Source organism: Thalassophryne amazonica, chromosome 10, assembly GCF_902500255.1.
Source record: "Thalassophryne amazonica chromosome 10, fThaAma1.1, whole genome shotgun sequence".
Taxonomy (NCBI): Eukaryota; Metazoa; Chordata; class Actinopteri; order Batrachoidiformes; family Batrachoididae; genus Thalassophryne; species Thalassophryne amazonica.
Genome location: NC_047112.1, coordinates 42399847 through 42414302, shown reverse-complemented (window position 1 = coordinate 42414302; position 14456 = coordinate 42399847). Strand labels below are relative to the sequence as shown.

Genomic DNA, 14456 nt, shown 5'->3' with positions numbered 1-14456 from the left:
TTGGGGGGCTTTTTTTTAACCTGTTAGGGATTATTTAGAAGTAAGGTGAGTTTGAGAGTTATTGCACTGACCTTGTGCACTGACAACAAGCACCTTGGACTCCAGTGCTCCGTGCATCTGTCCAATTTTGATATGAGCAATGACAGAAGTGACTCCCACATGGACCAGAACTACCTGCATGAGAAACAGCAAACTAATATCTTTAACCGGAGAGTTAAAAAATAAAAATTAAAAATCTGACTCCAGGGTAAATTCAGACATTTGGTCGTTTTGCAGAAGCGACAACTCTGTAATTGCATTTATTGATGACAGTTGATTGTGATTTTAAGATGAATCCGCTCATAATTAGGGTGACAGATGAATTTATATGAATGTGTTTGTCTACCTTTGTCAGATTATACACAGCACAGCACTTTTTATTGTATATACACACACACACACATTTTTTTTCTCATCACTTCCCTGCAGTGCTACATGTATAGTAGAGTGCCATTCAATATTATGGCTAAAAAAAAAATCAACTTTTTCCAGGTCCCACTCCATAATTGTTTTACTTTTATGAATACATTTCTTCATGTAATGTGGAGTTGCATCAGGAAGGCCATCCGGCGTAAAACCTGTGCCAATTCAACACGCAGATCCACCTTGGATTTGCTGTGGCGACTCCGAGTGCAAACAAGGGAGCAGCCAAAAGGACTTACTTTTAGTATTAAGTGCTACAAGTTTCATTCAGATATATGGGTATTTACTGGTAGCTCAATGAACTGAAGTGTTTCCTATATCACGGAATATAATTGGGGCTCAGTTGACCAGTCTGGCTATGAAAGTGGACTAGATGTAGAGTTGATGGCATCAGCTGTCAGTCCAGTTAAGGGTGATATCATTCGCTTCATTGAGCAACATTAACAGAGTTTCATCCCAGAGATGATTACTGTGAGTTTCTGCACTTGTCACTGCTGTTTCTGGGATCTGGCTGCAATGGTGATGTACACATTCTGGGGCATTCCATCGAGCTAGATGATGGCAAAGCTCATATGCAGTCTGAAGACATACATCTATCGTTTACTGGTTTCAACTGACTGCACGTGAACTCTCGTCTCTTGGCCATTTCAACACATTTGTGATAAAGGTCTACCTCAAAGCTTGCTTCACATGAATATGTGCATCATCTGCTCCACAAAATGATCTGCAGCTACTGTGTGAGCTGGACAGCTACAAGAGGACAAATGAAGCGATTGCTAAAGCTGCAGTAAAGTCATTCTCTGGACAGTGCATTGGGACATTTTCAGTCATTTTTATTTGTTAATCTGTTTTTGTTCAAAAAGCACTTATTAAGTTCTGAAGTAACTGCTAGCAGCTGCTAGTTTTCATTTTAAGTATTTCTACAATATTCTTATTGTTGGGAAAATGAAGTACACAGACCCACGACAGGGGTGTAAATGAATGGCTAATAGGAAGTCCGAATAAATAATTTATTCTGCAAATGTGCACATCCACCAAAATATGCTTTTAGTCTGTCAATCATTCTACACAAAAGATGATGCGTGGGCAGGCCCGAGGGTAGGAGACGCCTATCCAGAGAAGAGCCGGGACCCATGAGGTTCCACCGCCAACGGAGACCTGCAACACACCGGAGCCGCCAAGTCCTGAGTCCCCAGGTGGCCACCGCTTCCAGCTGTCAGATCCGGTACTGCTGGCAGGAACAGACACAGGTTAAAGGTGGGTGTGTGTACACCCAGCAAACAGTCAGCAAAAATACAGTTCCTTTCTGGGGGAAAAAACCTCCACCTCCAAACACAGGAACACAGAGTATGTGCAGTGCCTTATGTATCACTTAATCAAAGTCTGAAGTGAGGAGTGGAGACGCCAACTCCTCCAACTTCCACAAACTTGGCTACAAGTTGCAAGTGTACAAAAGGTTACGACTGCAAAAAGCTCTGCTGCAAAAACGTGTGCGTATGGCACCGAACGGCGGAGTAATCTACCTGACGGGTAAGCTGATAACTCGGCAGAGTTCTGATGTCTCTCCCTGGCTTTTATGGGTGGTGGTGATGATGATGACTGATGACTGACAGCTGTCAGTACCGGTGCTCCTGGGGCTCCTGGGAGGCGACTGCGCCCTCTGGTGCCTGACACCCGACGACAGGCAGGGCGCCCTCTGGTGGTGAGCCAGCAGTACCTCCTCTTCGGGCGGCCCACACAACAGGACCCCCCCCCCCCCCCCCCCAACGGGTGCCTCCTGGCGCCCGACCAGGCTTGTCGGGATGTCGCTGGTAGAAATCGGCCAGGAGGGCCGGATCCAGGATGACGCTCCTCTTCACCCAGGAGTGCTCTTCGGGTGCGTACCCCTCCCAATCCACCAGATATTGGAAACCCCGACCCCTCCGGCGAACATCAAGGAGCCTGCGTACCGTCCACGCAGGCTCGCCGTCGATGATGCGGGCAGGAGTTGGTGCTGGTCCGGGGGTGCAGAGGTCCGAGGTGTGATACGGCTTGACTTTGGACACGTGGAACATGGGGTGGATCCGCAGTGAAGCTGGGAGTTTAAGCTTCACTGCGGCTGCACTGATGACTTTGGTGATGGGAAAGGGTCCAATGTATCTGTCCGTTAGTTTGGGTGAGTCTGTGTTCAGAGGTATGTTCTTGGTTGATAGCCAAACCTCCTGCCCAGGCTGGTAAGCGGGGGCCGGGGTGCGTCGGCGGTCTGCATGGCTCTTCGCCCTCGTCCGGGCTTTCAGAAGGGCAGAGTGGGCTGTCCGCCACACCCGACGGCACCTTCTGAGATGGGCCTGGACCGAGGGAACCTCGACCTCTCCCTCAACTGCTGGAAATAATGGGGGCTGGTACCCCAAACACACCTCGAATGGGGAGAGGCCGGTCGCCGATGATATTTGGCTATTGTGGGCATACTCGATCCAGGCCAGATGTTGACTCCAGGCCGTCGGGTGCGCGGAGGTCACACAACGTAAGGCCTGTTCCAGATCTTGATTAGCCCGCTCTGCTTGTCCATTAGTCTGTGGGTGGTACCCGGACGACAGGCTTGCGGTGGCCCCCAGTTCCCTACAGAAACTCCTCCAGACTTGCGAGGAGAACTGGGGACCACGATCTGATACGATGTCCATCGGGATACCATGCAGACGCACGATATGGTGGACCAGGAGGTCTGCAGTCTCCTGGGCCGTTGGGAGCTTCGGGAGGGCCATGAAGTGGGCCGCCTTGGAGAACCGGTCCACTATCGTCAAGATAGTAGTCATTCCCTGGGACGCAGGGAGACCCGTGACGAAGTCCAGGCCTATGTGTGACCAGGGGCGTCGAGGTACTGGCAACAGCTGGAGGAGTCCTTTTTCGGCTTGGTGCACAGCCTTGCCCCTGGCGCAGGTGGTACAGGCCCAGACATACTCCCGGACATCGGTCTCCATCGACACCCACCAGAATTGCTGTCGGACCAATGTCACGGTTCTTCGCACCCCTGTATGGCAGGAGAGCTTGGAACCATGACAGAAGTCCAAGACTGCAGCTCTTGCGTCTGGTGGGACATACAACCGGTTAGCTGGTCCACCGCCGGGGTCTGGGTGACGCATCAGGGCCTCCCTGACGATGTTCTCCATGTCCCACGTGAGGGTGGCGACGATAGCGGACTCCGGTAAGATGGTGTCTGGTGGATCCGACAGCTCTGTTTTGACCTCCTCTTCATGCACCCGGGACAGCGCGTCAGACCTCTGGTTTTTAGTCCCGGGGCGGTAGGTGATCTGGAAGTCAAATCGACGAAAAAACAGTGACCAACGGGCTTTCCTGGGGTTCAGACGCCTAGCGGTCCGGATGTACGCCAGGTTCCGATGGTCAGTGAAGACCGTGAATGGAACCGCAGCTTCCTCCAACAGATGTCTCCACTCCTCCAGGGCCTCTTTCACCGCCAGGATCTCCCGATTGCCAACGTCATAGTTCCGCTCTGCCGGGGTCAACCTGCGAGAGAAATAGGCACAAGGGTGGAGAACCTTGTCGGACTCCCTGCTCTGGGACAGCACGGCTTCTATCCCTGAGTCAGAGGCATCCACTTCAACAACAAACTGGCGGTTAGGATCGGGCTGCACCAGAACTGGCGCAATCGAAAACCGGTGTTTCAACTCCCTAAACGCGGTTTCGCACCGATCCGGCCAGGTGAAGGGGATTTTTGGGGTGGTCAGGGCTGTAAGAGGACCAACAACTTGACTATAGCCGTTAATGAACCTCCTATAGAAATTTGCGAAGCCGAGGAACTGTTGCAGCTTCCTACAGCTTACCGGTTGGGGCCAATCTCTCACCGCCGCTACCTTGGCCGGATCGGGTGCGACGGAGTTGGAGGAGATGATGAACCCCAGGAAGGACAAAGAAGTACAGTGGAACTCGCACTTCTCGCCCTTCACAAACAGCCGGTTCTCCAACAACCGCTGCAGGACCTGATGTGCATTCTTAACATGGGTCTCAGGATCCGGGGAGAAGATGAGGATATCATCCAGGTATATGAAGATGAACCGATGCAGGAAGTCCCGCAAGACGTCATTTACCAACGCTTGGAACGTCGCGGGGGCGTTAGTGAGGCAGAACGGCATGACCAGGTACTCAAAATGACCTAATGGGGTGTTAAATGCCATCTTCCATTCGTCTCCCTTCTGGATCCGAACCAGGTGATAAGCATTCCTAAGATCCAGTTTAGTGCATATTTTGGCTCCATGCAGGGGCATGAACACTGAATCCAATAGAGGCAGCGGGTATCGGTTACGAACTGTAATCTCGTTCAGCCCTCTATAATAAATGCATGGACGGAGTCCGCTGTCCTTCTTGCCCACAAAAAAGAAACCAGCACCTAACGGCGAGGAAGAGTTCCGGATTAACCCGGCAGCTAAAGAGTCCCGGATGTAGGTCTCCATTGATTCGCGCTCAGTGCCCGGAACCAAATCAATGGCACAATCATACGGTCGGTGCGGGGGAAGCGTGAGTGCCAGATCTTTTCTGAAAACGTCAGCAAGATCATGGTACTCAGCCGGTACTGCCATAAGATTGGGGGGGACTTGGACCTCCTCTTTAGCATTCTCACCGGGTGGGACCGAGGATCTTAAACACTCCCAGTGGCAGGTTTCGCTCCATTGAGCCACAACCCCAGTCGGCCAATCGAGCCGGGGATTGTGCTTAATCATTCATGGATAACCCAAAATAATTCTGGAGGTAGATGGTGTTACAAAAAACATAATCGCCTCCCTGTGATTTCCAGATACAACCAGTGTTAAGGGCTGTGTCTGGTGTGTTATTATTGGAAGAAGGGTGCCATCTAGTGCCTGTACCTTCAAAGGTGAAGGAAGGGCCACTAGAGGGAGCCCTACCTCCTTCGCCCATCTACTATCCAGTAGATTCCCCTCTGACCCCGTGTAGAGTAGTGCTGGGGCATGAAGGGTTAAATCCCCACAGAGGATTGTGACTGGGAGTCATGTGGATTTACGTGGTTTCCCCTCGTGAGTATTATGGCTCATCTTTAGCCCAGTCTCTAGCGAGAGTTGTCGTTTTGATCGCTTGGGGCAGTTTTCTGCATGTGCTCACTCGAGCCGCAGTAAAAACACTCTCCATGTGCCAGCCTGCTTTGTCTGTCATTCAATCTCATTTTAGCCCTGCTCATGTCCCTAACATCGTCAGCAGGGGGAGCTGTTGTCACGCGGAGCACTCTGGCTTTGGAGCGGGGGGAGGATGGTGCTGCTTCAGACCCGGAAGGGAGGGGGCGGCGTGTGCCCGGCCATGCCCCTCGTCTCGCTCCCGTCGATGTTCATCTAATCGGTTGTCTAACCATATAACTAGGTCCATAAGCCCATCTAAATCCCGCGGCTGATCCTTCACCACCAGGTGCTCCTTTAGGGCCGGAGACAGCCCCCTTATAAAGGCGGTGCGGAGCGCTACTGCATTCCAGCCAGCTCTCGCTGCTGCAACACGGAAGTCGACTGAATACTCAGTGGTGCTCCGGCGCCCCTGTTGGATTGACAGTAGCACATTAGAAGCGGATTCGCCTCTGTAAGGATGATCAAACACCTGTCGAAACTCCCTGATAAACTCAGTGTACGTCGACAGGAGCCGTGAATTCTGCTCCCAGAGCGCCGTAGCCCAGGCGCGTGCCTTGCCCTGAAGCAAATTAATCGCAAAAGCCACCCGGCTGTGGTCTGACGCGTACATCACGGGGCGTTGTGAAAAAACGAGCGCGCACAGCATAGGAAAGTCCGCGCACGTTTCGACACAACCCCCGTACGGTTCCAGGGGGCTAATGTAAGCTTCGGGAGAAGGGGGGGAGACCCTTGAACCACCACTGGATCATCAGTATTAAGCAACAGGCCCACAGGAGGGGTGGCTGCAGCCGTGCCTGATGCGCACACCTCTGCCTGAGCGGTGAGAGCCTCCATCCTGCGGGTGAGGTGAATATCCTGCTCGGTTAACAGATCCAACTAAGCCATAAGGTTGGTGAGAATGTGCTGCAGCTCACCCAACTCAACTCCTGGTAAAGCCTGCGCACCTTGCATTTCCATTGGTGGTTCAAACGGTGGTAAACGCCCCTCGGAGTCCATGACATGGCCGAGTTATCCTGTTGGGAAAGTGAAGTACACGGACCCACGACAGGGAGCGTAAGTAAATAGGAAGTCCGAATAAATAACAATTTATTCTGCAAATGTGCACAACCACCAAAATATGTTTTTAGTCTGTCACTCAAGCTACACAAAAGATGACGCGTGGGCAGGCCCGAGGGTAGGAGATGCCTATCCAGAGAAGAGCCGGGACCCACGAGGTTCCACCGCCAACGGAGACCTGCAACACACCGGAGCCGCCAAGTCCCGAGTCCCCAGGTGGCCACCGCTTCCAGCTGTCAGATCCGGTACTGCTGGCAGGAACAGACACAGGTTAAAGGTGGGTGTGTGTACACCCAGCAAACACTTTTAACAAGAGATTTTGTCACGGAAAGCCGCGCGGAGGCTTCGCGCGTCACGACCGATTCACTGATGAAGCAAGACAAAGGAACACCTCCGTTTCGGAGTGTTAGAGGACAAGTTGGGACATGCCTATCTCGGCTTTCAGTGCTTACCAGTCGAGTGAGTATAAGAGAAATTGTGGAGAGCTGGGCATGTCCCAACTTGTCTTCTAACACTCCGAAACGGAGGTGTTCCTTTGTCTTGCTTCATCAGTGAATCGGTCGTGACACGCGAAGGCTCCGCGCGGCTTTCCATGACAAAATCTCTTGTTAAAAGTGAAATCTGCTGGAAAATGGCTGATGTCCAGCTCTTGTGATAACCAGAGAAATTGCACACGACGGTCTTGGCTCCACACAGCCATCCGTTTAGAAATGATGTGGTGGTTTCTGCCTCTCGATGGCGGCTTGGAGCGCGGCGCGCCATTGTGGGCCGTCCTTAAAGCTGTAGTGACACTCCTTATTCTCTGTGAAGCCCATAAAATTTTCACCGAAAGCCAGATAAATTTTTTGAATGGTTTCCAGCTGCCTGTCTCTAACAGTTTCTGAAAAAATTCTGATGGAAAAAAAGCCCAAATCATTCTGTCATTTCCTGACAATGAAAATCCGACGAGATGGGTGAAACAGTGCTCACTCAAAGCCTGCCCACAGGCGAATGACGCAACCGACAGGCGTGGAAAAACTCACGCATGCGCACGAAGGTTCAAGCTTGGCTGACATAAAAACATATGAATCAAATCCATATAGTTTTTGAAAAAAATAAAAAGGTACGATACTTTTCTAACAGACCTCTTACATCCAAGTTTTTCAGCTTTTTTCTTTTCACATAATGAACAAATCTGGGGTGTGGGACAATAAAAATTAGAAACTTTATTTTTGAGTGGCACCCTAATGTACAGTGCAAACCAGAGCAGAGAGTTTCTATTTTATAGTATATCAGCAGAGTAGACAGTGGGTTTTTAACATTAGGGCTGATGTTCTCTGACTAACAAATTAAATTGTTGTGTCCTTGAGTTATCCCACCTTTGAGGTCCAGTACTTCTGGCTCATCTTGCCCGCTTTGGACATGGTGTGAGTCACTATCTTGCCGTCATCTGGAATCCATGGGCCACATATTCCACTGTGTTTCTGCAAAGAAATCAGAAGGCAAATTGTAACATCCACGAATTTGATTCCGACACCTGAATAAATTCAGTTGCTGAATTACAATATACTCACGTATATGAATCACTATTCAAACTCCAAAGTATTGCAGTATTATTTTTGTTATTATTAATTGCAGTATCAATATTATTAATATTATCACTGACTAAAAGGATTGTGTGTGGGGAAAAAAGAAAATTATAAAATGCTGCCTGCAGAATTATTATTCATTTGTACCATTGTTGTTGTTGTTCAAAATTTTCACATTTAATGTATGATGGAGTCAGTAATTTACTTGTTTTTAAGATAAAAGGTCTGAAAAATGTACTTTATCTTGCCTGCCCAATATTAACAGGCACAAAGATGAAGTAAACAAGTGGCTGTAGTGACGAAAACCCAGCATTGAGATTTTTATTTGTTTTTGTTTGTCTTTTTTTTCCTTCAGGATTTGGTGAAATACAACTGTTTTATATTCAGCATGTAGCTGCAAACAAAGAGAGAAATATGGGTATAATTTCAGTATAGGTACAACTTGAGCAACGAAGTATTTGTATTCTTTTAGGTCTATTCTCATACCTTCACACAGAGAAATAGATGTGTCATTTCTGTCCCAAAAAGCGATACGTTTGTCCAAAAAGTACCCTAAGGTATATAAATGGACCTTAAGGTGAAAACAGTGGTCCTTTGTTTAATTTTTTCATTGCTTTTTCATTTCATTGCTGATCATGTTCAATAGTACATTGTTCACCTCTACTAGGGTACAACTAAAGTCCTAGAGTACCACAGAGCATTGGAGTGGACCCTTTTAGGTCCATTCCTGTTCCTTAATTTCTTAGTGTGCACAAAATATGACAATAAACCTTTGCTGATTTTGTAAATTCAAGTTCTCAGAGGTAGTGTGATGTGTATTTGCTGGATAGTTTTAATGTTTTTTTCTACCCTCTAGTGGTCAAAGCTATTTTATTGGTAGTATAAAATGCTCCTTGGCATGATGTTGTTACACTGATGATACTTAGAGCTCTGCTAGTATGTTTGTAAATTCTTGGGTTTTACAATTTTCTTAATTACATGAAATGAGAAAAATGGGCTTTGTTATATAAAACGTTCTACATTTTTGCTGTTATATTATTGAAAGCAAACTAGCCACAGATTGCCAAAAGGCACATGGGAGACTTGAGCCTAGATTTAATCTGTTTTCTTTTGAACAGTCCATGTCTACCACATGAAGTAACAGACAGAAGTTATACTACTGTGTCCAGTCTCTCCAATCACAATCACTGGAGCCTCTATCTCCTTCAGAGCTGTGTCATGGGTGTTTTGATGGCTCCCCTCACTAGTCTCTTTAATGCACAGTCACTTTGTTTTTTGAAGGCGGCCAGCTCTAAACAGATTTTCCATCGAGTACTACACTGTTTCTATTGACGTAGATTAATTTCACAAGATATTTAATGACTTGAAAACATTCATGTTCAAAACATTCACCTAAGTGGCTCTACTCTACTCTATTCTACTCTTTTTTTAGATATTTAGATATACCTTAGTATACACTAGCAGAATTCTACCTTAGAATTGGAATGTATTATGAAGACATACCTTACTGAATTTTCATGTATCCATCGCTTGACTTGTCTGAAGAAAACAGGCTACAATAGTAAGAATTTAGGTGTTTTCGATCAGAGTGTTGTGAAAGTGTCGTGACACGGACCCACAACAGGGGGCGTTAATGAACGGACAATGGGTAAGCCAAAAGTAACAATTTAATGTTGTGAATTGCACAACGACGTACAGACAATAACAATATGGTGGACTGTCAATCATACACCAGGTGACGTGTGGGCAGGCTCGACGATAGAAGACGCCTGGCGAGAGAAGATCCGGATCCCCACACAGCTTCCACCACCAACGGAGCTGAAGAACACCGGAGCCGCCAAGCCCTGCGCCCCAGGTGGCCACTGTCTTCAGCAGTCAGACCCGGTACTGCTGGCAGAAAACAGAGACAGTCCTGATGAGTGTGAGTTCGCACACTCAGTAATCCCACAGTCAGTGTTTAGTAAGGAGGGAGAACCTCCACCTCCAATCACACACTCGTGCAGCTCCTGTCTAACCACTTATCTGGTTGGAGTGTGAAGCGAAGCCATCGCTGATCACACCAAACGCCAATCCCACAGATAAGGACACACCACAGGAAAACGGCTGCAAAGAAGTACAGATTATTACTCAATGTTTTGAGTCAGCAGAGAAAGTTACCTGAATGGTAGCTGATTTCTCGGCGAGGAGGTGGAGTTGCAGTCCGGCCTTTATGGTGATGGTGATGAGATGAATGAGTGACAGCTGGTGCTGAGGATGAGTGACAGCTGTCACTCCCAGTGGCTCCGGCGCCCTCTCGTGCTTGAAGCCCGCACTCCAAGCAGGGCGCCATCTGGTGGTGGTGGGCCAGCAGTACCTCCTCTTCAGTGGCCCACACAACAGGACCCCCCCCTCAACGGGCGCCTCCTGGCGCCCGACCAGGCTTGTCCGGGTGCCGGGCGTAGAATTCGGCCAGGAGGACCGGGTCCAGGTTGAAGCTCCTCTTCACCCAGGAGCGTTCTTCGGGTCCATATCCTTCCCAGTCCACCAAATACTGGAACCCCCGGCCCTTTCGACGAACGTCCAGGAGTCGGCGCACAGTCCAAGCCGGCTCCCCGTCTATGATCCGGGCAGGCGGCGGCGCCGGTCCGGGGGCACAGAGGGGAGAGGTGTGGCAGGGTTTGAGTCTGGAGACATGGAATACTGGATGTATCCGCAGTGAAGCTGGCAGCTTCAGCTTCACTGTGGCTGGACTTAGGACCTTCACGATGGTGAAGGGTCCTATAAATCTGTCCTTCAGGTTCTGGGATTCCATTTGCAGAGGTATGTCCTTTGTGGATAACCAAACCGCCTGCCCGGGCTGGTATGCAGGGGCCGGGGAACGCCGGCGGTCTGCATGGGCCTTAGCCCTTGTCTGGGCTCTGAGCAGGGCAGAGCGGGCGGTACGCCACACCCAACGGCACTTCCTCAGATGGGCCTGGACCGAGGGCACCCCGACGTCTCCCTCCACTAGCAGAAACAATGGGGGCTGGTACCCCAAACACACCTCAAACGGGGAGAGGCCGGTGGCAGATGAAACTTGGCTATTATGAGCGTACTCGATCCAGGCCAGATGGTCACTCCAGGCCGTTGGGTGTGCGGAGGTCATGCAGCGGAGGGCCTGCTCCAGTTCCTGGTTCGTCCGCTCTGCCTGCCCGTTCGTCTGGGGGTGGTACCCAGACGAGAGACTGACGGTGGCCCCCAGTTCCCTGCAGAAACTCCTCCAGACCTGGGAGGAGAACTGAGGACCACGATCTGAGACAATGTCTGCTGGAATCCCATGCAGATGCACGACGTGGTGGACCAGGAGGTCTGCAGTCTCCTGGGCCGTCGGGAGCTTCGGGAGGGCCAAGAAGTGGGCCGCCTTGGAGAACCGGTCCACTATCGTTAAGATGGTGGTGTTGCCCTGGGACGGCGGGAGACCCGTGCCAAAGTCCAGGCCGATATGAGACCAGGGGCGACGAGGCACAGGCAGAGGCTGGAGGAGGCCTTGGGCCTTGTGATGGTCGGCTTTGCCCCTGGCACAGGTGGTGCAGGCCTGGACATACTCCCGGACGTCGGCTTCCATAGACGCCCACCAGAAGTGCTGCCGGACCACTGCCACGGTCCTTCGCACCCCTGGGTGACAGGAGAGCTTGGAACCGTGACAGAAGTCAAGGACCGCAGCCCTGGCCTCTGGTGGGACGTACAGTTTGTCCTTCGGACCTGTCCCCGGGTCCGGGCTCCGTGTCAGGGCCTCCCGGACGGTCTTCTCCACGTCCCAGGTAAGGGTGGCCACGACAGCGGACTCGGGGATGATGGTTTCAGGGGGGTCTGACAGCTCGGTCTTGACCTCCTCTTCATGCACCCGGGACAGGGCGTCAGATCGTTCGTTCTTTGTCCCGGGGCGGTAGGTGATCCGGAAGTCAAAACGCCCGAAGAACAGCGACCAGCGGGCTTGCCTGGGGTTCAGACGCTTCGCGGTCCGGATGTACTCCAGGTTCCGATGGTCTGTGAAAACCGTAAATGGTACCGATGCTCCCTCCAACAGGTGTCTCCACTCCTCAAGAGCCTCCTTCACCGCAAGAAGTTCCCGACTGCCGACGTCATAGTTCCGTTCAGCTGGGGTCAACCTGCGGGAAAAGTAGGCACATGGATGGAGAACCTTGTCGGACTCCTCGCTCTGGGACAGCACGGCTCCTATCCCTGAGTCAGAGGCATCCACTTCAACAACAAACTGGCGCTTGGGATCGGGCTGCACCAGAACCGGTGCAGTCGAGAACCGGCGTTTCAACTCCCTAAACGCGGTTTCGCACCGATCCGACCAGGTGAAGGGGACTTTTGTGGATGTCAGGGCTGTCAGGTGGCTAACTACCTGACTGTAGCCCTTGATGAACCTCCGGTAGAAATTTGCAAAACCGAGGAACTGTTGTAGTTTCCTACGGTTCGTTGGTTGGGGCCAATCTCTCACCGCCGCAACCTTGGCCGGATCAGGGGCGACGGAGTTGGAGGAGATTATGAACCCCAAGAAGGACAAAGAAGTGCGGTGGAACTCACACTTCTCGCCCTTCACAAACAGCCGGTTCTCCAACAACCGCTGTAGGACCTGACGTACATGCTTGACATGGGTCTCAGGATCCGGAGAAAAGATGAGTATATCGTCTAGAAATACGAAGACAAACCGATGCAGGAAGTCCCGCAAGACGTCATTAACCAATGCTTGGAATGTCGCGGGCGCATTGGTGAGGCCAAACGGCATGACCAGGTACTCAAAGTGACCTAACGGGGTGTTAAATGCCGTCTTCCACTCGTCTCCCTCCCGGATCCGAACCAGGTGATAAGCATTCCTAAGATCCAATTTTGTGAAAATTTGGGCTCCATGCAGGGGTGTGAACACTGAATCCAACAGAGGTAACGGGTATCGGTTGCGAACCGTGATCTCGTTCAGCCCTCTGTAATCAATGCATGGACGGAGTCCGCCGTCCTTCTTGCCCACAAAAAAGAAACCAGCACCCATCGGGGAGGTGGAGTTCCGGATCAACCCGGCAGCTAACAAGTCCCGGATGTAGGTCTCCATTGATTCGCGTTCCGGACGTGAGAGGTTGTACAGCCTGCTGGACGGGTACTCAGCGCCCGGTATCAAATCAATGGCACAATCGTACGGACGGTGCGGGGGCAGCGTGAGTGCCAGATCCTTGCTGAAGACGTCAGCAAGGTCGTGGTACTCGGCCGGCACCGCCGCCAGATTGGGGGGGACTAAAGCCTCCTCCTTAGCTGTCACACCGGGTGGAACCGAGGATCCTAAACACTCCCGGTGGCAGGTTTCGCTCCACTGAACCACAACCCCAGACAGCCAATCAGTCCGGGGATTGTGTTTTAACACCCATGGAAAACCCAATATCACTCGGGAGGTAGAAGGTGTTACATAAAACACAATCTCCTCCCTGTGATTCCCAGACACCACCAACGTCACTGGCTGTGTCTGGTGTGTGATTAGTGGAAGAAGGGTGCCATCTAGCGCCCGCACCGACAATTGTGACAGTAAGGCCACTAGAGGGAGCCCAACCTCCTTTGCCCATCTGCTATCCAGCAGATTCCCCTCCGACCCCGTGTCCACCAGTGCTGGGGCGTGAAGGGTTAGATCCCCACTCAGGATCGTGACTGGGATTCATGCAGATCGTCGGGGTTTCCCCACGTGGGTGTTGTGACCCACCCATAGCCCAGTCTCTAAGGACGAGTGCTGCTGTTTTGACCGTTTGGGGCATTCTCTCTGTGTGTGCTCGGTAGAGCTGCAGAGAAAACACTCTCCACGGATCAGCCTCCTTTGTCTCTGATCTGATCGTTTTTTGGCCCTGCTCGTTTCCATAGCAACGTCAGCAGGGGGAGCTGTTGTCACGTGGAGAGCCCTGGCAGTGGAGCGTGGGGAAGTCGGCTTCCTTTCAGACCCAGGAGGAAGAGGGACGGCTTGTACCTGACCACGCCCCTCGTCTCGCTGCCGTCGGTGTTCCGTTAATCGGTTGTCTAACCGTATAACCAGGTCGATAAGCCCATCTAAATCCCGCGGCTCGTCCTTCGCCACCAGGTGCTCCTTAAGGACCAGAGACAGTCCGTTTACAAAGGCGGCGCGGAGCGCAACAGCATTCCAGCCGGCTCGCGCTGCCTCGATGCGGAAGTCGACTGCATACTTCGCTGCGCTCCGACGCCCCTGCCGTATCGACAGCAGCACACTTGAAGCGGTCTCGCCTCTATGAGGGTG

At 51.2% G+C, this 14456-nt stretch overlaps 1 protein-coding gene across 1 annotated transcript in view; it reads right to left on the bottom strand.

Annotated features, from left to right (window-relative positions):
* The window catches only part of LOC117518698 (atrial natriuretic peptide receptor 2-like), a 55086-nt gene that overhangs the window by 28405 nt on the left and 12225 nt on the right, over positions 1-14456 (bottom strand). Inside the window, exons 5-6 of the mRNA XM_034179921.1 lie at positions 7997-8101; positions 72-174 (exon numbers count right to left, since the gene is read on the bottom strand). Of these exons, the coding sequence (XP_034035812.1) occupies positions 72-174; positions 7997-8101 (208 nt within the window). The remainder of the gene's footprint in view (positions 1-71; positions 175-7996; positions 8102-14456) is intronic.